This window comes from Cyprinus carpio, chromosome B18 (assembly GCF_018340385.1).
Source record: "Cyprinus carpio isolate SPL01 chromosome B18, ASM1834038v1, whole genome shotgun sequence".
NCBI classification, from domain to species: Eukaryota; Metazoa; Chordata; class Actinopteri; order Cypriniformes; family Cyprinidae; genus Cyprinus; species Cyprinus carpio.
In genome coordinates, this window is record NC_056614.1 from 13564669 (window position 1) to 13590453 (window position 25785).

Genomic DNA, 25785 nt, shown 5'->3' on the forward strand with positions numbered 1-25785 from the left:
CCGGAAGTAAATATCTCTCTTTTGAAAAAAAAAAAAAAAAACTCTTTAACACATATGCAACCATGTCTTATATTTAATAGTGTTTTAAAATGGGTGTGACGCGTCTCTCTAATATGCAGTTTGAACACTCTCCGACTGGTTGGTAGCAGTAAAAAAAAAAAAAAGCAGGCATTACATATGTGATGCTTATATAAGCGGTGCCATAAAAGGAGAAATGGAGTGTTCCGCTTTACATAGACTAACGCTGATTGCTCAGTCATTTTGCAAATGTTCACTAGGTTAAAAACAAACTATTAAGTCTCCCTAGTGTTTTTTTCTAAATTTCTAATTAAATTCATTTAGGACACGGGGGATTGCACTAATGATCGCTGATCTCAGAGAGGTTATTGATTTCCTGGAAAAAGGACCCACATTTCAGAGAGAAACTTCATAACACAGACATGGAAGACATCAAGGTATGTCCACCACTTTGTTTCCCAATTCTACTTTGCAGACTGGCTTAATCGGATTTTCTAAACAGCCCCACTGGCTTACCTTTCATTCTCTGTGCTGGTGAAAACAGCAAGGGAAGCTGGCTAAAGAGTTGGGACTTTGTCAGCCATCATGGTCGAACAACAACTTGATGAGCTAAAGAGGCAAGAAGTTACAGACTGCGCACCCTAATCAAACTCAAACAAGACGCGAATGGAGAAAAAGGTATCGCAGGCAGCACTTTACTTTTGTTATTGTTGTGTGGCTCATATTTGCACTAGAGCTATTGGTAAAATGTCCTCAAACTATCTTTTTTTCATTTATGGTCACCAGAGTACAGATTTGACAGGATTAGAGAATGTTTTATCTGAAAGTGCCATTTTTCACTCCCCATATCACAGTTTACTTTCTAAACCTGTTAACTCTGGCCTGCTGCAAAGACAAAAAACGTGTATGAAAAATGATATGCTCTTCATTTCCCCTAAAGGTATGACAGTGGACACCACCAGGCACTTCTGAAACGTTTTTGAACATCTGAATAACAGGAATCCACATACATTCGAAGTGGAAGATTTAGATCGCCTCTTAAAATCGGTAGGCTCCCATATCTGACTTCCTGTTGGTTTTATTCTACTGTGTATTCACAGCAAGTTATATTTACATTTACATTTAACATTTAATCATTAGCAGTTGATTTTATAAAAGTAGAATTAATAATGTGAACAAGAGAACAACAATGGGTATACAAGTGCTATGACAAGTCTCAGTTAGTCTAGTACAGAACACGTAGCCAGGGGTGTTTTTTTTTTTTTTTTTTTTTTTTTGAATATGATAGACAAGAAAAAGAAAAAGGTAAGTACTAGTATATGTTGGTTAAGTGCAGGCGAAGAAGATGAGTCTTTAGATGTTTTTTGAAAATGAGTAAAGACTCAGCTGTTCGAATTGAGATCAGGAGGTCATTCCACCAGCTGGGAGCAGTCCAGGAAAAAGTCAGTGAGAGTGATTTTGAACCTCTTTGGGATGGCACCACAAGGCGTCGTTCACTTGCAGAGCGCAAACTTCTGGAAGGTGCATAAGACTGATACTAGTGAGTTTAGGTAAGTTGGCGCCGTGCCAGTGGTCGTTTTGTAGGCAAGCATCAGTACCTTGAATTTGATGCGAGCGGCTACTGGTAGCCAGTGTAACCTGATGAGGAGAGGAGTCACATGAGCTGTTTTTTGGCTCATTGAAGACAACCCTCGCTGCTGCATTCTGGATCAGTTGTAGAGGCTTGATAGTACATGCAGGAAGGCCCGCCAGGAGAGCATTGCAATAGTCCAGTCTGGAGAGAACAAGAGCTTGGACAAGAAGTTGGGTGGCTTGCCTCTGACAGGAAGGGTCTAATCTTCCTATTGTTGTATAAGGCAAATCTGCAGGACCGGGTCGTTGTAGCAATATGGTCTGTGAAGCTTAACTGATGATCCATCACAACTCCTAGGTTTCTGGCTGTCCTGGAAGGAGTTATGGTTGACGAAGCCAGCTGTATAGAGAAGTTGTGATGAAACGATGGGTTAGCTGGAATCACCAGCAGTTCAGTCTTAGTAAGGTTGAGCTGAAGGTGATGGTCATTCATCCAGCTAGAAATGTCACTCAGACAGGCTGAAATGCGAGCAACTACCGTCGGGTCATCTGGTTGGAATGAGAAGTAGAGTTGAGTGTCATCAGCGTAGCAGTGATAGGAAAAGCCATGCTTCTGAATGACAGATCCTAATGACGTCATGTAGATGGAGAAGAGAAGTGGTCCAAGTACTGAGCCTTGAGGAACCCCAGTAGCAAGTTGTTGTGACTTAGAAACTTCACCCCTCCAAGACACCATGAAGGATCTATCAGAAAGGTAGGAGTTAAACCACTGGAGTGTGGTTCCAGAGATGCCCATCTTTCTGATGGTGGACAGGAGAATCTGTTGATTAACGGTGTCAAAAGCAGCAGACAGGTCCAGCAAAATGAGTACTGAGGATTTTTGAAGCTGCTCTTGCCAGTCGCAGGGCTTCAGTAACCGAGATCAGGGCAGTCTCAGTTGAGTGGCCACTTTTGAAGCCAGATTGGTTGCTGTCCAGGAGGTTGTTCTGTACAAGAAACATAGAGAGCTGGTTGAACACAGCTCGTTCGAGTGTCTTTGCAATGAATGGAAGAAGGGATACCGGTCTGTAGTTTTCTAGAAGTGCTGGATTTAGAGATGGTTTCTTCAGCAGTGGGCTTACCCTTGCCTGCTTAAATGCTGAGGGAAATGTTCCAGAGTGAAGAGAGGAGTTGATAATGTGAGTAAGTGAAGGTATGACTGAAGAAGAAATCGCTTGAAGGAGGTGAGTGGGGATCGGATCCAGTGGGCAAGTAGTAGGATGACTGGACAGGATAAGTTTGGAAACGTCCGTCTCTGAGAGTGGAGAGAAGGAGGAGAAAGAGTGAGCATTAGTCGTTGTGAAGTTATCCTCTGTCTGCGGTGTGGAGAATTGGTCACTGATGGTTCTTGTCTTATTTGTGAAGAAAACTGCAAAGTCGTCAGCTGTAAGAGTCGATGGAGGAGGAGGTGGAGGCGGATTAAGAAGAGAAGAGAACGTTTTGAAGAGTGTCCGAGCGTCACAACAGTTGTTAATCTTGTCGTGGTAATATGATGTTTTAGCAGTGAAGACGTTTGCAGAGAAGGAAGAGAGGATAGACTGATACACACTGAGGTCGGTAGAGTTTCTTGATTTAAGCCATTTCCTCTCTGCAGCCCTGAGTTTAGGGCGATGTTCACGGAGTACATCAGACAGCCAGGGGGCAGATGGGGTGGTGCGTGCTGGTCTAGACGACAGTGGGCAAAAGTTGTCCAAGCAAGAGGTCAGAGTGGAACAAAAAGTGTCCGTAGCACTGTTCGTGTCCAGAACTGCAAGAGTGAAGGAAGTGAGGATGCAACCACAGAGGATAGGCGAGTTGGAGAGAGTGAGCGTAGGTTCCGTCGAAAGGTGACCCGCGTTGGAGCGTGTGCCGCTTCAGGAGTAAGTGCTAGGTTAGCAGTAATGAGGAAGTGGTCTGAGGTGTGCAGTGGAGTAACTAAAGTGTTGTCCACTGAGCAACAGCGCGTGTAGATGAGGTCCAGTTGGTTGCCCGATTTGTGAGTCGCTGTAGTAGAGACTCGCTTGAGATCAAATGAGGCGAGCAGAGTGTTGAAGTCAGCAGCCTGGGGTTTATCTAGGTGGATGTTGAAGTCACCAAGCAGTACCAGAGGAGTACCATCTTCAGGATAGTTTGATAGCAGCACGTCCAACTCCTCCAAGAAGTTTCCCAATTGACCTGGGGGACGATAAATGACCACAAAGTGGATTTTTAACAGGGTGGGTTACAGTAACAGCATGTGATTCAAATGAACCGTTACCTGTAGGTGGTGGTTGAAGATCAAATTTCCAATCTTTCGATATAAGGAGGCCAGTACCTCCATCCCCTCCCAGTCGTACGAGGGGTGTGGGAACAAGTGAAATTAGCGGAGAGGGCTGCGGGAGTGGCAGTGTCCTCAGGTTTGATCCAGGTCTCAGTCAGTGCCATGAGGCTGAGACCGGAATGAGTAGCAATAGAAGAAATGAAGTCTGCTTTGCTAACAGCGGACTGGCAGTTCAGAGACCAACTGGAATAGAGAGCGTTGTAGTAGAGGTCAGAGGGACAGGCCTTAGATTTGTCGGGCAGGCATTCCTTCGACGTACATAGCGTGCTCTCCGAGTGTTGGTAGTGATAGTAGAGATCTGAAAGCACATAGTGAATACAAGTGACCAAAATAAGTATTTGAGGATGAGCTGTACAAAAATTGAAGGGGAGTAAAGCAATACTGAAGTGCCCTGTCGGTGTCCTTACTCGGTGGAGTCGCGCAGGTAGAGTCGATGGTCTTTACACTCGTCGGTCTTCACACGAGAAGGCTTCACACGAGGGCTGCCGCGACCACTGCCGCGGTGACACCTACCACTTATATATTTGCCTGATTACCTGTGATTGAAGTCAGCTAGTCACGCCTCCCGCGATATGCAAACGCAACACCAAACGCCACTTCACACATATTTACCAGGGTAAGACACACAGTAATTAAAGCAAAGTTTCCCTAGCAACGATGATCACGCAGTAGTCTAATGAGGAAACGAGGCAAAAACACTTACAAACTGCTGTCCTTATCTGTCGCTCGACTGTTTCTTCTGACAAGCGATTACAAAACAGCTCTTTAAGTAGTGCTTACCGGCTTACTGGCTATAGTCACGCCTCCCTATTTAGCAGTAGTCTAATGAGAAAACGAGGCAAAAAACACTTCCAAACTGCTGTCCTTATCTGTCGCTCGACTGTTTCTTCTACACTCACAGTTTTTCAGATCTACAGTATATAATGATCTATTGGTCTACACACATTTACATTTTCCTCTCTTTTTGTTTCCTTATTTTGTCAAATCGAGGCCACTAATGACCTGGATAACTTTGACAAGGAAAGACATGAAGACTTCAAGAAGTACGAGATGGCGAAGGAACACGATCGGAAGGAACATCTTAAAACACTGGATGAGGATGCGCGCAAAAAAGAGGAGGAACACTTTGAAGAGCTGAAGAAGAAACATGCAGACCATCCCAAAATCAATCACCCTGTAAGCTAAAGATACATTTCTTGAACTATTTTAAAAATCAAAACTTCTCCAATCATTTCGTTTGTGTAAACCCCGCCCATTTCTTCCAATCGACTGCAAGCTCACATTCAGATCTGTCTCCATCCAGTCGACAAGCAATGCATAGATTTGGTCTGTATGTGTGTAAATAGGGCAGTCAAGACCAATTGAAAGAGGTCTGGGAGGAAGCTGACGGTTTGGATCCCAACGATTTTGACCCGAAGACATTCTTCAAGCTACATGGTGAGATCATTGAGCCCGCTCTGTTCTGAGCACTCAGATTATATCACAGCACGACTGTGTGACATCTGTTTGCTTTTACAGACACCAATGGAGATGGCTACTTTGATGAGCAAGAGCTCGAGGCACTGTTTACCAAAGAGGTTCCCCTTAATAACCTTTCCATTCAGAGCTATCATAATAGAGTACTTTGAGGATTTTTATGGGGTGCTAAATCTGCTGCTTGTGTCCACCATGTTCAGCTAGAGAAAGTCTATGATCCCACACATGAAGAGGATGACATGATGGAAATGGAGGAGGAGAGACTTCGCATGAGAGAACATGTGATGAATGAGGTGGGAGCATCATAGCAGGGGACTGAATTCTTCTTTGTGCTAATAATATTTCAAAGATGGTTCACTAGTAATAATTTTTTTGTTTTGTCCATAGGTCGACACTAACAAAGACAGGCTCGTTTCACTAGATGAATTTATTACGGCCACAAATAGAAAAGAATTTCTAGAGCCAGATGGATGGGAGGTAATGTTTTTTAAGTATTTTTTTAAATATCATGTATAATGTCTGCTGAAAATTCAGCTTTACCATCACAGGAATAAATTACATTATATTATTGTTATTAAATTATTATTTCACACTATTACTGTTTTAACTGTAGTTTTGACCAAATAAATACAGAATTGGTAAGCATAAGAGACTTCTTTCCGAAACACTAAAAAATACTTACAGACCCCAGACTTTTAAACAGTAGTGTAAATTTCATAAAATTGCTTTCTTTATGTAAAAAAAAATGTCCTTTGCCTGCTTCCTCTCAAGACTCTGGAACAGAATCCAATCTACACTGAAGAAGAGTTGAGAGAGTTTGAGGAGCATCTGGCTCGAGAGGAGCAAGACCTGAACCTGAAGACGAATGACCTGATGAAACAACGGGAGGAGCTGGAGAGACAACAGGAACAACTTAACGCCCAGAAAATGGAGCTACAGCGGGTAGGAGAGTGAGAGATTAAGAGAAACAAATAAATAAATAAAAAACTAGATGGGCCTAATTTTGGAGCCAGATACTGAGTGAGAGATACACAGGTTCCCACAGTCCTGGAAAACCTCCAAACATGAACAAATTTCATAAGTGTAATTTGCAGACCTGGAAAAGTCATGGAAATTAATAAGATCCTAAAAGGTCACGGAAATGTCATGGATATTTCTTTGTTTTATATATATATATATATATATATATATATATAATATATATATATATATATATCCTTAATATTTTTATGTATATATGTATATGTATTTATGTATGTATGTATGTATATGTATATATATATATATGTGTATATGTATATGTATATATGTATATATATATATATATATATATATATATATATATATATATATTAGTATAATATATATATATATATATATATATATATATATATATATATATATATATATATATATATATGTATAAGTATATGTATATATATATATATATATATATATATATATATATATATATATATATATATATATATAAATATATATATGTGTGTGTGTATGTATATTATATATGTAAATACTAGAAAAAAAAGTAATATTGTGAAATATTATTATTATTATTATGTAAAATAAAGTTGATCTATTTTAATATACATTAAAATCAAATTTATTCCTGTGATGCAAAGCTGAAATATCAGCATCATCACTCCAGTCTTCAGTGTCACATGATCCTTCAGAAATCATTCTAATATGCTGATTTATTATTAGTGATGGAAACTGTTGTGCTGCTTAATATTGTTTTTGGAACCTGTGATACTTTTTTTTCAGGATTCTTTGATGAATAAAATTTTAAAATAGAAGTCTTTTCTGACAATATACACTACCGTATAAAAGTTTAGGGTCAGTAAATTTTTATTCTTTCTTTTTTTGAAAGAAATTAAAACTTTTATTCAGGAAGGATGTTAAATTGATAAGAAGTGATAGCAAAAATTTATATTGTTAGAAAATATTTCTATTTTGAATGAATGCTGTTCTTTTTAACTTTTTATTAGTTTTCTATTTTTAATGAATTATGTTTTTCCAAAAAAATATTTGAAAGCAACTGTTGATAATTTTAATAATAAATGAGCATATTAGAATGATTTCTTAAGGATCATGTGACACTTTATACTGGAGTAATTGCTGATGGAAATTCAGCTTTGCATCACAGAAATAAATTATATTTTAAAGGATATTAAAATAGAAACCATTATTTTATATTGCAATAACATTTTGCAAGATTTTTTTTTTTTTTTTTTTACCGTTTTTGATCAAATAAATGCAGCCTTGATGAGCATAAGAGACTTTTTCTTTTAAAAAACATTACAAGTCTTACTGATCCCAAACTTTTGACCGTAGTGTCTATTATGTTTGTCGTGTTATTTTCACTTTAAGTCCACTCTTTATTGAAATCTTTACCAAGTCATCCAAAAATGACTGGAAAAGTTGTGGAAATTAATCTGTCAGAAAATATAACAACCACTAAGAGATTTCATCTGTTTTCATCTGACATGAGTTCATGGGTAAATCTCATAAAACCTGTCAAGAACATGTCCATATTGTATTTTACCCCAAATTGTATTTTAAAAAGTATAATGGTTTCATTGGTTTAAAAGAATTCTTCTTTTAAAAAACTCAACATTTACATTTTTGTTGTTTTTATTATATGTATATGTATATGTATATATATAAAAATCTAACTGAGACTTGTTATAACACTTGCATATTAGTGCTCTTTTGTTGTTTTGATTGCTTCTATTATCCTCATTTGTAAGTCACTTTGGATAAAAGCGTCTGCTAAATGACTAAATGTAAATGTAATATTACCAACCCCATACTTTTAAACGAGTGTGCTGTATATGATTGAGTTTTGGTTGACTGCTTTTATCTTATGCTGATTTTGTTGTCACTAAAATATTCCCTTTTTTTAAAATAATGGTGGTGTTGTGTGGATATTTTTTCTCTTATCTAAACTTTTTATAATATTATTTTTTTCTTTTTTGGGGTGTAGAGCATGTGGAGGTGTAGAAAACAGAGCCTCCAGTGCAGTCCAAAGGTCAGTGTGTAATTGTTTTACATTTTTCTGGTCAAAGCCATTTTGCCCTGTCATATGGAACAAAATATTGAGTTTCTATTATCATATTTTCTTGTTTTTTACGAATGCAGTACCTTCTGCTGTGGAAATACTACCTGGGGGGACAGTCAGGCTGTGTCACAAGGTCACCAGCAAGACCTCCCCACACATTCTTAGCAGCTCAAGCTCTTAGCTTCTCAGTGTCTGTAATGCATTTATCCGTTGTATGTAGTGTCAAATATTTCCATCCTCACACACGAAATGACCATTAACTGTCTCTTAGCAAATACCCTCGGCTTTCCTTGAAATAATTAAACAAATCACTTGTGTTGGTATTATCAAAAACAAAACAATATTGAGTTATGATATCCTAAAACAGGCTGCTGAAGTATGTAATTAGTTAACAGAATTCTCTGTGGACAATCACACTTCTCTTATCAAAAGTGCAGATAGTGAGGAAAGGGACTGTACTTGAAACTTGTGTTTAGAGCAATTAACTGTACATTTATTGTTATTGTGTCTTTTTGTTCTTTCATGTCTGTCGTTGCACAAACATGACCAAACCTCATAGGATAACTCTCTATTCAAATTTAGCCATTTGATATTTTTATTGGTGGGCAAATAGTTGATGTTGTGTCACGCCTCACAATTCAGCATTCTTTTTTTTTTTAAACATATTTTTATTGAAAACATACATGGAAGATCATATGAAAATATAATTCAGCATTCTTATTTTATGGCACTTTCAACTAAAAGAATAAATGTGTAAAATAAAGGTGTAAAGAATAAAAAGATACACAGGATAACAATAATGATACCATTACTGTAATAAGTAAATGGTGTTTTATTTTAATTTTATTTTTTTGTCACTTTCATGCTACAACATTACAAAACAATGCTAATCTGGCCTATATTTAATTCAACAATAGTATTTTTTTATGGGGGGTTAATTCTAGATTGATTTAGATCCTAGATTGATTCAAAAGAATGAAAATTTTAAAGAATTACTACTGCAACACCAGTTAATTATTTCAAGCTGTTTCATTTTAATTCATTATGGTTTCATGGTTTTCAACCAGTGTTCTACTGTAAACTATGTATAAATTTACAAAATATATAGAAATCAAGTTAAGAGTAAAATAGGTATGGAATGTTTGGTTGTTGTTGTTTTTTTATGCCTTGTTTGAGTATCCTTTGTGATTTCAGGAGTAAATGACTGTGCTTTACGTCTCTCTACAATGTATTAAATTGTGTCAGCTTCACCAGTTATGTGCTGTGATGATTATTACTATTATTAGTTTGTTTGTTTTTTAAACATGCAACATCATAAAATTTCACTTAAACCAGAATCTAATTTTTGCCGTAAGACTCTTTGAACCTTGACAGAAGGTAATCAACTGACTTAACAGGAGGATATTTATCTGATCCATCGCAGCATGAAATCATGGCCTCATCATCAGGTTGTACAAAGAAGGCCAAAGACTGACGTGTGCTGGAGTCACCTGCAGGGGGCAGCAAAACCCTATGAACCTGAGGGTCAGAACAACAGAAAAGAATTAAATGAGCATTGCCTGCACTGCACAATTAAATGAAGCATTAGTAAAGAAACTTACAGCAGACACATAGATATCACTGGTCCACCTTTGCATCAGGTCTGCTATGTTAATCAGAACTGTTCCAGGAATGCTGGGGGCTGAAATGAACTCTCCAGCCCGGTTCAGAACCTGAAGGAGAACACAAGCAGTGACATGCAGGGCCAAAAATACTAGCCTAAATGAGAAAGGATCATGTGAATCTTTTCTCCTCTTGCCCTATATTGGTACTCACCTGCAGTCCACCCTCTGAGCTTTGGAAGACCAAAGTGATACTACCATAATCAGAGTGTTCACCACAGCGCAGCTGATTTTCCTTCACACATGTGCTGTTCACTGGAGGGTAGTACAGAGTCCGTAGAGTTGTTCCATTCCCATCACCTTAAAACAACCCACATCCTTAAGGTCTTGCAGATCTCACAGCCATTGACTCACTGGGAGCAAGAAGTGCTTATAATTTACTTACTTCCAATATGCTTGTGTGCGCTGAGAAAGACCTCTGCTTCCAGGTTCAAACCAAGAGCCATCACTCGGAGCACTCTGAGAGAAAGTTCCTTACAGCGCAGGTAAAATGATACGTGGACATCTCGAAAATCATCAACTCCTTCTGAAGGCCAATTCTGAACACAATGAGAGTGGAGTGATGTAAAGTTTGGGACATTCCATATACATTCCATTTATGTATACATGAATGCGTATATATACAGTTGTGTGAAAAAGAAAGCAGACCCTTTTTAATTCCATGGTTTTCAATATCAGGACATAATCAAAAAAAAAAAACATCTGGTCCTTTGCAGGTCTTAAAATTTGGGGAGAAAACCTCAGATGAATAATAGCCCATGATGTATAACATTTATTTAGCATAAAAAAGCCAATATGGAAGAGCCAAGGACACCCTATGATTCAATTGTTTGGATATCCACTTTTAGCAGCAATAATTTGAAGTAATGGATTTCTGTATGGCTTTATCAGTCTCTCACATCGTTCTGGAGGAATTTTGGCCCATTTTTTTTACAGCATTGCTCCAGTTTATTGAGGTTTGTGGGTATTTGTTTATGCACAGCTCTCGCCACAGCATTTCAATCAGGATGAGGCCCCCCACACACAACATATATTGGTCAAAAGATTGATTTTTAGAAAATAAATTGAAACAGCTACCCACTGACGTAGCGGAGGGGCACACAGGGCACACTGCTTTATATCAGCCTCATGGTTTAAAACAGAAATAGCCTATTGATAAGTAGCCTAACGTCAGGGGCGTAGGTAACGGAGGGTATGATGAAAGGACCCTCACCCCCAGTTTACTATACACATATAATATTTGTTAAATTATTGTTTTTTAATCTATTTTAACACAACTAGAGAACTATTAAAACATCTCAAATAACTAAAATAAATACAATGTGTTTTTGCATAATTCTTGAAGAGTTTGACTGACAGCAGTGTTAGCCAATTCAAATTCATGCTTCTTCACCTTTTGAGCTCAGTCAGTGTTTTCATGCGGTGTTCAAAGTTTTAAGACTAAAGTCTGGTGTGCGGTGTCTAAAGAATTTAAGACCAGCTGTTGCCAGTTGTCCTCACTATTTATTTATTTATTTACTTATTTAATATAATTTTTGTGTCTGACCCTGGCGATTAACTGCACCTGTTTCCTCATTTATAGGCCTATTATTTTAAATAACGAATTAACAAATTAAAAAAGAAAATCACAAACATGACATTTCTGAATAAAATAATTTTATACACTTTAGTTATATCTAATTTGGTATTTTTAATTAACATAGGTCTGTTACATTCTTCTTAGTAGCCAATTAGGCATATTATTATTATTATTAAGTTACATTTATTATTCAATTAATATTAGGCTACAATTAATTTGACCCGCAATAATTTCATAGCGTGTCACCGCATAACTGACGCGCTGCGAGGATAAAGATTAGGCTAGATTATTGAAAATGTTTTTAAAAAGGTCTTTCAAAACAGGTTTATTATCCAATTAATTATAGGCCTTTTTAAAGACTTTTTAAAAAAAGAAAAAGAAAAGAAAAAAAAAGTTTTTTTTAAAAAGGTTTTTATGTTTTGTTTTTTCTCTGTATTTTATTTTTATTTTATTTTTTTTCTCACTAGCCTATGTTCGGGTCACAAGAGAAATATTAAGGGGAGTAAATTAAAACATTTAGCAATAGTTTAAGATAAAGATAAATTATATCAGATAAAAATAATAATAATAAAAAAAAAAAAAAAAAACATTTTATAAGAGAATGCAACATCACGGTTGTTTGAACCAATGAGCATTAAAAGCCGTTTCGACAGTAAATCATTTCCCATCGTACTTTAGGTCAGCGCAGCTGGGGAAGAGCAACTGTGCTGGACAGAACAGCTGACGCGCCAGATTTTAGCATACGTCTCGCCATACACGTCAACATGATCTCAGAGCAATGCGGACTGCTCTCCGACTCATTTCTAAACGACATGCATCTTGTGGTGATCACCAGTGATCTGTCCAGTGGTTCTGCGCAAATTTTGCTCAACTCAAACGAGCTGTTATTGTCCCGATTTGCAGTGAGACAGGGTCCCTACCAGTGCCCGGATTCGTGTGCTGATTCACAGGCTCGGAAGCTAGGGAGCTGATTAGAGATGCAGTCCAAGCTTGAGAATGCAAGTCTGCAGCCAAACCCTTCTCGAAAGTGAAGAACTGCAGACGATGCGGTAATTTTAACAGCAGTAGAGCAAAAACAAGGTGAGCAGCAAAATATATTGATACTTTGGTTAAAACACTACAGAACATGAGAATGTAGTATTTATTTTATTTTATTAGGCCTATCTGTAATACATACAGATCCGGTTCCAGAATTACATCACTGAGGGTGCTTCTCAGTTACTGAGGGTACATTAGCCCTCAGTAAATGCATTTATTTTTATCTTACTTGCTCAATGATTCAGAGTCGACTCTTTCTTTTGAGAGAAAATCGGTGCATTTCAAACTCCATATTGAAGGGTTGTTCCGAACCGAAGTGCTTCAAAGGGCCCTTCGGAATGAAGGATTTCTTTCACTTTCAGATTTTTTCATTCACTTAGAGCAGTGGTTTTCAAACCGGTCCTGCAAGCATCCCCATCACTGCACATTTTCTGTGTCTCCCTTATCTATCACACCTGATTCAACTCATCAGATCATTAGTAGAGACTGCAAGTCCTGAAATGGGTGTTTCAGATATAGGGAGACATACAAAATGTGCGGTGCTAGGGGTGCTTGCAGGACCGGTTTGAAAACCACTGACTTAAAGCAAAACTTTGCAGGATGTTTTCATTCATTTAGAGCTGTGTTACACACTGCATGAAAGGTAATTTTCAAAAATCCATAATAGGGGCACTTTAAGAGTACTTAAGTACTTAGCAAATCCTGCCTTTATATGCGGATGACACTCCTAAAACTTTGGTGCATAGGCTACGTGGCAGCCGAGGCAGAGCCAGAAATGTTTAATGGGGGGGCCTACTTAAAACAAGGTGGGCAGTGTATGAAAACTGCATGTCAAATTGCCAACAGAAAATAAACGCAGCACAAAGATTCAAAACAGCAAATATCAAAACAACCCATAAATAACTCTGACAGAAAAACAATTAAATGTCTACATTTCTATAATGACAGTATAAACATTATATTAACTATTATTTAGATTTTTTTTTTTTTTTTTTTTACTAGAAACACTGAAAAATTGTCTTGCCTTTACATGTCCTCCTATATTAATGGTCTGGTTAATATGAACTAACAAGACACAATAATTCTAAAGCACTGAATAACATTCAGTTTACTTTTAACATTTACTAATGCATTATTAAAATTGAAAGTTGGATCTGTTAATGTTAGTACCATGAGCTAACACGAAATAACAACTAGGTAAGTTTTATTTTTATTAACTAACAAACAAAGATTGTTTGCTCATTGTTAATGTTTGTTAATGTACTAACGTTTATTGTAAAGTGTTACCTAAGACAACGGGCCTTCATGTTCAACATGCAGATGATCTTATGTTCAAATATATCTTACAGGTAACGATCAAAGGAAAGGGGACCATATAGATGTTTTTTTTTTTATGTAGTTTATTGTGGAGATGAGTATCTAGCTTAAATGTTGATGTGCTTTCTTTCAACAAAAGACGTATGTTTAGCCAATCAAACATATGCAACAATGATGCTTAAAATATGCTTGGCTCAGAATTTTCCAATCTATAAATCCATCACTCGCAGGTGATGTGGTTTCATTTGTAGATGGTCTGGATTCATTGCTAAGATTTACAGTAGTTTCAAGTGGGATATCCAACTGACTGATATTTGTTTCACTATTTTCAAATTAAACTCCACAGATTGTACTATTTTGTCCCTTAAAACCCATTAAAAGTAGGTAATATAAATTAATTATATATACAGTGCTGCTTAAAAGTTTGTGAACCCTTAAAATGTTCTATATTTCATTCTGCATAAATATGACCCAAAACATCATCAGATTTTTGCACAAGTCCTGAAAGTAGACAAAGAGAACCCAATCAAACAAATATATATGTAGATATGTAAATCTTTGCTTTCAGTATCTGGTGTGGCCCCATTTTGCAGCAATACCTAATTTCTTGTAACTGCTGATCAGTCCTGCATAACATCTTGTAGGAGTTTTAGCACATTCCTCAGTACAGAACCGCTTCAAGTCGATGTTGATGGGTTTACTCCTACTCCTAATCGTGATTAATCGCATCCAAAATAAAAAGGTTTTGTTTACATAATATATGTGTGTACTGTGTATATTTATTATGTATATATAAATTTGTTTATATAGGTTTTTATATTTTTAAAAATATTATTATTTATTATTTATTTTTTTTTTTTGTTTTATAAAATATTATTATTTTATTGATGATATTTTTTTATTATTTTCTGCATGTGTGTGTTTTTAAATAATATAATAAATATACACAGTACACACACATATATTATGTAACAAAAACTTTTATTTTGGATGCGATTAATCGTTTGACAGCACTACGGCTTGCTTCAGCTTCTTCCAATTGGATTAAGGTCTGGACTTTGACTTGGCCATTCCAAAACATTAACTTTGTTCTTCTTTAACCATTCATTGGTAAAACAACTTGTACGCTTGGGGTTGTTGTATTGCTGCATGGCCCACCTTCTCTTGAGACTCAGTTCTTGGACAGATGCTGACATGTTCCTTTAGAATTTTCTGGTATACCAATTCAGAATTCATTGTTCCACCAATGATGGCAAGTCATCCTGGCCCAGATGCAGCAAAACAGGGCCAAACCATGATACTACCACCACCATTTTTCACAGATAGGATAACGAGTTTCTTTTCTCCAACATAACGATTCTCATTTAAAACAAACAAACAAAAAAAGTTATATTTTGGTCTCCTCTGTCCACAAAATATTTCTCCAATATACACATGACCAAGCTGCAGATGGCCAGAGACTCTTTTTGGAGAGCGGTGGCTTTCTTCTTGCAGCTCTGCATGCACAACCATGGTTGTTCAGTGTTCTTATGACTGTGGACTCATGAATATTATCATCAGCCAATGTGAGAAAGGCCTTTAGTTGCAAAAGACCCTGGGGTCCTTTGCAAACTCTTTACTTATCTTGCTTTTGGAGTGATCTTTGTTGGCGGACCACTCAATTTGTACACAGTCTGTCTGACTGTGGATTTGTGGAGTCCAAACTCTTTAGAGATAGTTTTGTAACCTTTTCCAGCCTAATGAGTAACATCAACTCTTTTTCTGAGGTCCTCAGAGATCACCTTTGTTTGTGCCATGATACACTTCCACAAATATGATCAGACTTTATTAGATCCCTGTTCTTTATATAAAACATGGCAGGCACTGACACTTGATTTTCATTCCACTGAATGAAAACACCTCTGAAGAGATGGGCTCTAGTATAAACCTTTAAATTAAAAGCTTATCCTAGAGTTCACATATTTTTGCATTGCACAGATATGTAACACTGGATCATTTTTCTCAATAAATAAATGACCAAGAAAATATTTTTTGTTGCATTTGTTTGATTGGGTTCTCTTTGTCTACTTTCAGGACTTGTGTGAAAATTGGATGATGTTTTGGGTCATATTTATATGCAGAAAAATAGTAAATTGTAAAGGGTTCACAAACTTTCAAGCAGCACTGAATTTGAACACATTTTTTTTTCACAATTGTGCAAATTGAGAATATGGAGAGAGAAAAAATGATATTTAAATAACTATAGTTTATATTTATTTTAAGCAAAATAAAAAAAATAAACATGGCCTACAGCAGCCTATCTTTTCTCAGTGACATCTAAATGTAAAAAAAAAAAATCATCTTAATTTGATAAAACATCAATGAGATCAACTGCTAAAAATATTTTAATTTTTATAAAAAATCTTTGCCTCTTAAGGCTCAATATCTTTATATTTGATGACTAATTGAATTGATAAAACTTTATCAATATAGTCAATCTTTTAATCTTTAATCTTTCAAAATATAATTAAAATATAACAATTCATTTACAACAAAACATTGCATTTATATTTTTCACAACAGAAGTGTAGAAGAAAGAAAGAAAGAAAGGTAGATGACAAAAAATAGACATTTACGATATCCGTGCGCAAAGAATTTTTATTAAACGCCTCCTTTAGATCACCAGGACGTCGAGGATTTAAACTGTGAAATGACAGGATATAAAACCATTCAAATCTGTGGCCACCTAATACCTAATAGTTCTGAATCCAAGAGACTGGCATACCTTTCCATCTCTAGCGAAACCCAGCCGTGGTTTACATCACATATCATACATATAAAACAATATCAATATCACAATATTCATTTGTCATTAATGGGGAGGGATGCTCTCCACATATTTATTAAGACCTTGAGAATAAAAACAACTTGTTTGTTCTCAATCCTTTTCATTTGGGGCCCCATGAAATACATTTTATTTTCCCCTAAATTCTGTGTTTTTAATTGTATTTTTCTGAATTCAGTGTTGATTTAATAGTAATGTATCATCAAAATATTGTCTAATTAAATTAATTAATAAAACTTTAACAATTTTGTCAATCTTTTAAAATATATTTAAATTAAAATATAACAATTAATTTAAAAATAAAACATTTTATTTATATTTTGCACAACAGAAGTTTATTTTTATTTAAATATTATATTGGTTGTATGATATTTCTTAAAAATAATAATATTATCGTCATAAAAAATTACAGTAATGAGCAAAAATTTTTTGAAATTCAATAATGAAATCTGTTCCCTATCATCGATGTTTACAAATTTTATTTTAAAAATATGTTTTATATGTGATAATGTCTAATAAAAAATGTAATGGTGTGTGTAGCAAGGGTATATTTGTAGTGATTTGTGGATGTACGCTGTATGGGTCAAAATTATTGATTTTTATGCCAAAAATTATTAGGATGTTAAGTAAAGATCATGTTCCATGAAGATATTTTGTAAATTTCCTACCGTAAATATATCAAAAACTTAATTTGGACAACTTTAAAGGTGATTTTTCTCAATATTTAGATTTTTTTACATCCTCAGATTCCAGATTTTCAAACAGTTACATCTCAGCCAAATATTGTCATATCCTAACAAAACATACATCAATGGGAAGCTTATTTATTTGGCTCTATTTGGCAAATTATGTATAAATCTCAATTTCAAAAAATTGCCCCTTATGACCAGGTCCAGGGTCACATATAGTTTTTGCAGCAAATGGAAACTGCATAAAAGTTTATTAAAACTGCTCACAATCATATGCCACATTTTTCGTAATTTTCTGAACATAAAGGCAAATGAGCAGTTCCATACAAATGTCAGCCTTACCATGAAAAAAAGTTTTTACCAAAAGAACAAAACCCTACTTAAGTTGTGTATTTAGGTTTTATTTTACTGCATTACCGTGCTTTAATAAAAATTTGAAGGAAATCGCTATGTTTATCCACCACATATGAGGGGTAAAATTAGGCTACATCTTCATTCAACTATATTTCACTATATTCATATCAAAGGCTGCCATTGTCAACAGTAAGCATTTTGTAGAAAGATTTTGTAGAAAGATCTAAAGTATTCAGATACTTTAGTATAAATTTGTTACCAATTCTCAATGGGAAAGTGCCAAAGCAACATTGCTCAAAAAGTTGCACCATGTATCATTACCACAAGGGCTAGATATGACGTCAGGATGCTTCAACGCTGTGTCATATCCGTAACATTTTAAAGATAAAATTTATATCATATAGACTAATTATTAATGCAATTAACTTGAAACTTTCTGTACAAAGCCAACTTATGTCCACTCTAATTATGATCAATATCTCATCCCATTTCTTTGCTCTTATGAACCATAATAATGTGTTACGGAATAATGCAGATTAATAATAACCTTATTCATATTGGCACACATGCTGTGTAGGTCTACTGTTGTGATCTGTTTCAGGCTTACCCTATCATAACATTTTAGAAGTGAATTCATTCTAATATTTTAGAAATGTTATTCTCTATGAGAACATCGCAGAGATTTGGCCTGCATTTGCTGTGCAGGCATGGGTGGCGCTAGAATGGGCTAGCAGATGCTTCAGCACTCTCAAGAAAGACCAAAGCACCCCCACACATAAAAAAAGAAGAAGAAGAAAAAACATTCAGAAATGCTTATTCAGTGAATTCTAGGTGGACTGTATAAAAAAATCTTTAACTGAATGTTTGTTTAATTTCATAAAATGAAAAATTGTAATTAAATTGTGATGTCAAACAATGTAATAAAATTTTAAGAAAATCAAGTAGATTATTTATTTTATTTTCCAAATAATAATAATAATAATAATAATAATAATAATGGCTGCGATCAGCTCCAGTGGCTGTGGAACCGTAATGCGGCACAGACGCGTGCAGTGATGCGCATATCAGCTCTAACGTCTGCTGTTAAAAATGAACCATCCAAATCATCATGCAAAACTAAGAATTAGGATCATTGTAATGTGACGATCAAATATAGGTGCAGGTGGGTGGCGGGCGGATAATTTCAAGCAGTGGACTGAAGTTTGAGCTCAACTGTGCATCTCTGGGTCGCCAGCAGCAATGGAGCTATGCTGGACAAAGTAAGTAATTACACCATTTAGAATTGCATTTTAAAAGCATTTCATCATCTGCTTTATAAGTTATGTAAAAAAAAAAAAAAAAAAAATCATATCTGCGGCATATTAGCCTATATCGATAAATCTGCGACAGGCTCATATCGGCCGATAAAATCAGCAAAATTATATATCAGTCGGGCTCTAATTAATAACCTGTGGCATTAATTGGGCTGCTTTGATCTTGCACCCCCTCAGCAGCGTTCAAAATTCTCTGGTGCCTCCCCTGTGTGCGGCTCAGAAATATGCACAGGTGGACTGTAGGAGGACAAATTGCCAAACTATTTTTAAATAGCATATAATGTTCATTGTCAATATTTTCTTCTTTAAACCTTTCATGTGTTTCATATCTGCGCGGCATGCATGCAAGAGCAAGATTTTGCGTGTTCAGCACGCATGCTGCTGAGTGCGATGCACAAGAGATAAGCTGTGAGGTTACATCCTTATTTTTGTCTAAATATTCTTCTTCATTACACATCTTGTGTGGTTTTATTTGGTATCACTGCATGTTTAATTCCTACCTCGTATGTCATTCGCCTGGAACTGCTTCCGTGTACAACTGTTGGTGCAAGTTAGATTAAACTGATTATTACGTTTTAAATATGGTTATTTTTCTTACAAAAATGCATCTATTCGCTACAGGAGGACTTTGTTCAGACACTTTTTATTATGGATGGGTGCTTTTCATTTCACTTCTTTTGGACTGATGCACTGCAACACCTACTGACTGCCATTAAACAGCTTGAAGATCAAAGACATTTCGTCTGAAAGAAGAAAGTCATATACACCTAGGATGCCTTGAGGGTGAGTGATTTATAGGCTAATTTTAGGGTGAACTAACCCTTTAATGTGTGTGTATTTATATATACGTAATATATCAACACTACACATACATATGTAGACAAAAACTTTTGACAGCAGTTCAATATATTGGTAATGAATCTATCAGAATTTATATTTCATGATTTGACTGCGAAAGTCACGTCCGTAACGCCGGAATTTCTCTAATATATTTCTATCGTGAGTTAAACCAAACTTTTTTGACAGGTTGTTTTTTACTTTCACTTTCCGTTTGCATTTGGCGGTAGTATTGAGACGGAGCTCCTACTTTTATGAAACACTCCATATGAAACACTAAGAAAGAAAGAAAGAAAGAAAGAAAGAAAGAAAGAGAGAGAGAGAGAGAGAGAGAGAGAGAGAGACAGACAGACAGACAGACAGATAGATAGATAGATTAGATAGATAGATGGGAAGAAATAGATATTTACGATATCCGCGCGCAAAGATGTTGTATTGAACGCCTCCTTCAGATCACCGGGACGTCGAGGATTTAAACTGAAATGACAGGATTTAAATCATTAAAAATAGTCTAGTCAATGTCTCGATTTTGGACTTCTTCCTCTTTTTGGATTCAAAGTATCATACTGATGATTCTAAGAAATATTGATACAAAAGAACAATACGTGCAGTTCAACTTCATATGCAAAACAGACTAAGCAGTTAGAAATACTTTGAATTACATATGAAATATACCATAAAGTTTACCAAAAACAGTTTTGAATATAAAAAATGAAACCTGTTATATATATATATATATATATATATATATATATATATATATATATATATATATATATATATATATATGAGGCAGATCCTTTCCATGAAATATTAAATTTTAACTTTTGAAATGAAACTTATCATTATGAATAGAACACATTTTGAGTGTGTGACTTCTCAGAATCTCTCAACAACACTTGGGTTTAATTTAAATACGTGGACTTCTTCTCAGAATCTCTATAAGAGTACACAGCTGCTCTGAGTTACTTTTTCTTCCATCATACACGCGATGAACCCGCTCAATCTCAATATTGCATCCCTTCAGTGCAGGAATCCACTTGAAAAGATTAGCTCTGAGGAAACCGGCTGAATCTGAGCCTTCCACCACCTCTGGTAACCCCACCAGTCGCACGTTATTTCTCCTGCTCCTATCCTCCAGGTTCGTCACTTTATCGGTAAGTTGTTCTAGCTGTTTTCTCAGGTTTGTGACTGTTCTCCTATCCTCATGTGCAGCTGAATGGAATCGGCCCGGTCACGTGTCTGTTTCACAGCAATGGCTAGCTTTTCAATTTCTGCTTTTAGTCCTTTTACAGAATTGTTGGTTGCTAGTATGTCCATATGTCGGTCACCTAATACCAGGGCCAGTACAGAGTCTATAGCATCTCTTACTGTCGAGGCCACAACTGAATCCAGAGTACTTTGCTGCTCTTTAAGTGCTAGCTTGATACCGTTAGCAATGGCGCCATCAAGCTCTTCTTTAGTGATGGTGGAATCTTTGAATTTTTTCTTTATTGGTGATTGCTCAGTCACTCTTTTCAGATTGTCCTTGACCGTTAAAGTACTCATGGAGAAAATAGAGAGAGGTTTGAAATTTACTATCAGGATTTCAGAATATTTGACAAAGTGAGCCGAGCAAAGGACCGTGCGTGCACTGCCGTCGAAGGGTCACATGATCTCTCAGTTCTGATATTTTTGGATGTAAAGATCTTGATAACATTATAAGAGAACCGTACAAAATATTTTTTTAAAAGGCAGTTCATTACCCCTTTAAAAATTGTGTCATATGTTTATTGGATGATTAAAGGGGTCATCGGATTTGATTTGACTGCTCAAGTCTAGAGTCTTAATGAAAAGTCTATAACATACTTTGGTTAAAATTTCTCAATGGTAGTGTAAAACAACGCCCTTTTTACCCGTTCAAAAACTGCTCTGTTTACAGCAAGCAGTTCTGTTGCATGTTCCTTTAAATGCAAATGAGCTCTGCTCACCACGCCCTTCTCTTCCTAGCTGCTCTCTGAGAGACTGTAAACTTTAGCGCATTCGTGAAACTTGCTAACCAGCACATTATTAGGAAAGGCGATTTGCAAAGATTCATCAAAAAACCAAAATGTATACTCCCTTATGTAGGTGAAGCTGGATCACGAATGATTCGTGCGAACATAGGCATTTAAGCAGATCGGGGGTGCATTCCCTTCAGAAAGAAAGGTAATCCACTGCGTCTTCAGTGCCTCAGATGATGGGAGTAAATGACTACTGCTATGTTCATTATTACATCCAAGAAAAAACGTCAATCGCTAGGGAGCCATTCTTGTCTACAAGAGCTCCGGTGTCGAAACAATGGCGGACTTTGATGACAGCTCAGGACGGAGCTGTGATTTAAAAAAAAAAAAAAAAAAAACGGTAGCCCCTCACTTCAGAACACACAAGATCCAGGGGGCGTGGTTGGATCCACATCTAGGGGGTGGAGATTTGTAGGTTTAGGGGTGGAGATGGGTGGGTTTGGGGATCAGGGGGTGGAAATGGGTATATGTACAGTGGGAGGAGTTGGATCTGGTGCAACCACACCCCCTGGATCTTGTATTCTGCAGTGATTTTGACTTGTTTCTCATAATTTGGCCTTGGTTTGCATTAATGTTTTTTTTTTTTTTCAACAGCAAGTGACTGAGCTCTAGCTGGAATCTGGCCAACCAAAAGAAACAGAAAGGAAACTGTATATATTTGGCTGAGCCGTGGCTGTAGTTTGGTCTGCCAGAAAAAAGAAAATAATCGGCTGAGATCTGGGTGAGTTTTGGTTAGCTGAAGAGTAAATAAAAGATCTCTGGCATGAATGTACTTTACAGTAAAACTGTGTAAGATGTGTCTGGTGATAAGCAGTTTTTTGCTTATTAAGCAGTTATTACCGCCCAATCTCCTCATTTCGAGTTCTAACTATACTTATATATAATAATAAGCTTCACTTATTATATGTAAGTGAAATATCCTTTACAATATTAAGGAGTAATAAAAAGCAGTAATTAAAAGTGCTTTTAAAGTAAAAGTCTTTATTATTCTATAAAAAACGAAATGGTCAGTGTTATAATGTACTTTGACAGACTTTACATTTAATTTTCTCCCAAATTCTCAAACCCAGTGAAACTTGACATGGACAGAGTCATGGTCATCTTTAAGAAGAAATTATTGAAAATTTCATGTCAACTCTGAAATTTTTTTAATAATGCCTGTAGAGAAAGCAGAAAATTATCAGAGATAAAGTTTTTGACAGACTTTATTTTGTCCCAAAAATCCACAGTAAAATATATATTTGAATGTAATATAACTGTACATCTTTTATTGTCTAATATTTATGTAGGTTTTAAAAGATTTTACTTGGGTGCTTTTAATTAAAAACCACTGAAATATAGGTCTTTGTCTTAGGAAGAGTTCAGAAATCAGTTTTTGGTGGAATAACCCTGATTTTCAGTCACAGAATTCATGTGTCCTGGCATGCTCTCTATCAGTCTTTCACTTTGCTGTTGGGTGACTTTATGCCACTCCTGGCATAAAAATTCAAGCTGCTTGGCTTTATTTGATCTGACATTGTCTAAGCAAAAGGAAGAAAGGTTTCTTCCAGGACAAATTTGTACTTGGCTTGATTCATGTGCCCTTCACAAAGACGAATGTTGATTTAAGAAAAATGTAGAGTAGTGTCTTAATTTGTAAAAGATAGAACTGTTAAGAGATTTTGCCACTATCTGACCTGGGGTCATGGGTAAATCTCATAAAACCTGTCCATGTTGTATTTTACCCCCAATTACATTACCATTATTCAAAGAAGTAAACACTTTATAGTATATAGTTTAAGTAAATATTTAAAGACTTTTTCAAAAAGAAAAACAAGGATGCATTACATTGCTCAAAAATAACAGTGAAGCATTTACATTGTTGCAAAAGATTTATATTTCAAATAAATGCCATTCTTTTCAGCTGAAATTTATCAAAGAATCCTGGAGAAAAAAAATGTATCACAGTTCCACATCATTTATTTCTTAAGAATCTTGAAAATATTTATTGGTGCACTGCTTTTTTCTTATTCTGATTTTGTTGTCACTAAAATATTCCCTTTTTAAAACATAATGGAAATGTCTGAAGCTATTTTCTCTCACCTCAACATTTTCTTAACATACTGATCTTCTCTTTTAGGCAGTAGAGCACATGGAGCAGTCAAAAACACAGAAAACAGAGCCTCCAGTACAGGCCAAAGGTCAGTGTAATTGTTTTACATTTTTCTGGTCAAAGGCATTAGGGCCCATTATTTTCTATCATCGTATTTCTTTGTTTTTTACGAATGCAGTATTTTCTGCTGTGGAAATATTACCTGGGGACAGTCAGAGGTCACAAGGTCACCAGCAAGACCTCCCCACACATTCTTAGCAGCTCAAGCTCTTCTCATTGTCTGTAATGCGTTTGTCTGTTGTCAAATTTTTCCATCCAAATGGACCATTTACTGTCACTTAGCAAAGACCTTAGCTTTCCTTGAAGCAATCAAACAAATTGGTATTCTCAAACATAAAATACTGAGTTATGGTATCCCAAAACAGGCTGCTGAAGTATGTAAACAGAATTCTGTAGATAATCACACTTCCGTCCACATTCTTTTATCAAAGGTGCAAATAGTTTGTAAGGACAGGGACTGCATTTGAAACTGTGTTTAGAGAAATTAACTGTGTTTATTGTTCTTGTAAATTTCTTGTCAATCTTTGCACAAACATGGCCAAACCTCACAGAATAAATTTCTCTTTACATGAATTTGATATTATACCTGGCGAACAAACACATTTCATGTCAAGTTAAATGCACTATAATTCAGCATTCCTATTTCATGGCACTTCCAAAATAATATAGGATAGAAAAGAATATTTTTTGCTTTAGTTTCAGCTGAAAGGGGTCTTTTAATAGTGTTTCTTAATGTTTTGATGAATTTCTGCTGCAACACCAGTGAATTATTTTAAGCTGTTTTTTTTATTTATTTATTTATTGTTCATTATGGTATCGTGGTTTTCAACCAGTGTTCTGCTGTAAACAATGAATACATTTATAAAATATACAGAAATCCAATTAAGCATAAAATTGGTATGGATTGTTTTTTTTGTTTTTGTTTTTTGCTTGTTTGAGTATCCTTTGTGACTTTAAAAGTAAATGACTGCATTATGTTTCTCTACAATGTATTAAATTATCTTAGCTTTATTAATTATGTGCTGATGATTAGCACTTAATTTTCATTTTCAAACATACAAAATCGTAAAATTTCACTTAAACCAGGATCTATTTTTTGTCGTAAGAATCTTTGAACCTTTATAGAAGGTAATCAACTGACTTAACAGGAGGATATTTATCTGATCCATCACTACATGAAATAATAGCCTCATCATCAGGTTGTACAAAGAAGGCTAAAGACCAGACTAGCTGTCATTTCATTTTTTTTTATTTTTATTTTATGTATGTGTGGGTGGGTTGGTGTGTTCTATTTCAAATAAATACTGTTCTTTTGAACTTTCCAATCATCAAATATTACTTAAAACATTTATTGATTTCCACAAAAATATTAATATTGTGAACTACTGTCAACGTCATGCTATGTTCACACATAGCAGTAAGGGTGAGAAGACAAGAAATAGATATTTACGATATCCGAGCACAAATACGCTGTATTAAATGCCTCCTTCAGATCA

General features: G+C 35.7%; 2 protein-coding genes and 1 long non-coding RNA gene across 3 annotated transcripts; 2 read left to right on the forward strand and 1 right to left on the reverse strand.

Annotated features, from left to right (window-relative positions):
• Positions 1-4855: 4855 nt before the first annotated feature.
• On the forward strand, positions 4856-25003 carry LOC109106446 (nucleobindin-2-like; the record flags this gene model as incomplete). The annotated part of the gene is made up of 8 exons (XM_042743918.1): positions 4856-5104; positions 5275-5365; positions 5447-5505; positions 5605-5697; positions 5792-5881; positions 6176-6346; positions 24257-24317; positions 24408-25003. Coding segments are annotated over 8 exons (894 nt in total), but the record flags the coding sequence as incomplete, so codon positions are not given.
• LOC122140408 lies at positions 8421-8862 on the forward strand. The gene is made up of 2 exons (XR_006157077.1): positions 8421-8453; positions 8564-8862. It is a non-coding gene; the product is annotated as an uncharacterized LOC122140408 (long non-coding RNA).
• On the reverse strand, positions 9143-16998 carry LOC109101251 (2-oxoglutarate-dependent dioxygenase htyE-like). Its single transcript, XM_042743916.1, has 5 exons — positions 16694-16998; positions 10530-10683; positions 10299-10444; positions 10085-10195; positions 9143-10001 (listed from the first exon to the last, which is right to left on the reverse strand). Exons 2-5 carry the CDS (start codon positions 10588-10590, stop codon positions 9822-9824), a joined length of 498 nt encoding a protein of 165 aa, XP_042599850.1. The 5' UTR covers positions 10591-10683; positions 16694-16998; the 3' UTR covers positions 9143-9821.
• Positions 25004-25785: the final 782 nt, after the last annotated feature.

What these genes read in the sequence shown, in the direction of transcription:
- LOC109101251 (XM_042743916.1), bottom strand. Translation starts at nt 10,590, where the DNA reads ATGGCTCTTGGTTTGAACCTGGAAGCAGAGGTCTTTCTCAGCGCACAC. An exon ending in CGCACACAAGCATATTGGAA is followed by an intron (nt 10,445 to 10,529) that starts GTAAGTAAATTA and finishes GGTTGTTTTAAG; the next exon opens with GTGATGGGAATGGAACAACT. An exon ending in GCTCAGAGGGTGGACTGCAG is followed by an intron (nt 10,196 to 10,298) that starts GTGAGTACCAAT and finishes GTTCTCCTTCAG; the next exon opens with GTTCTGAACCGGGCTGGAGA.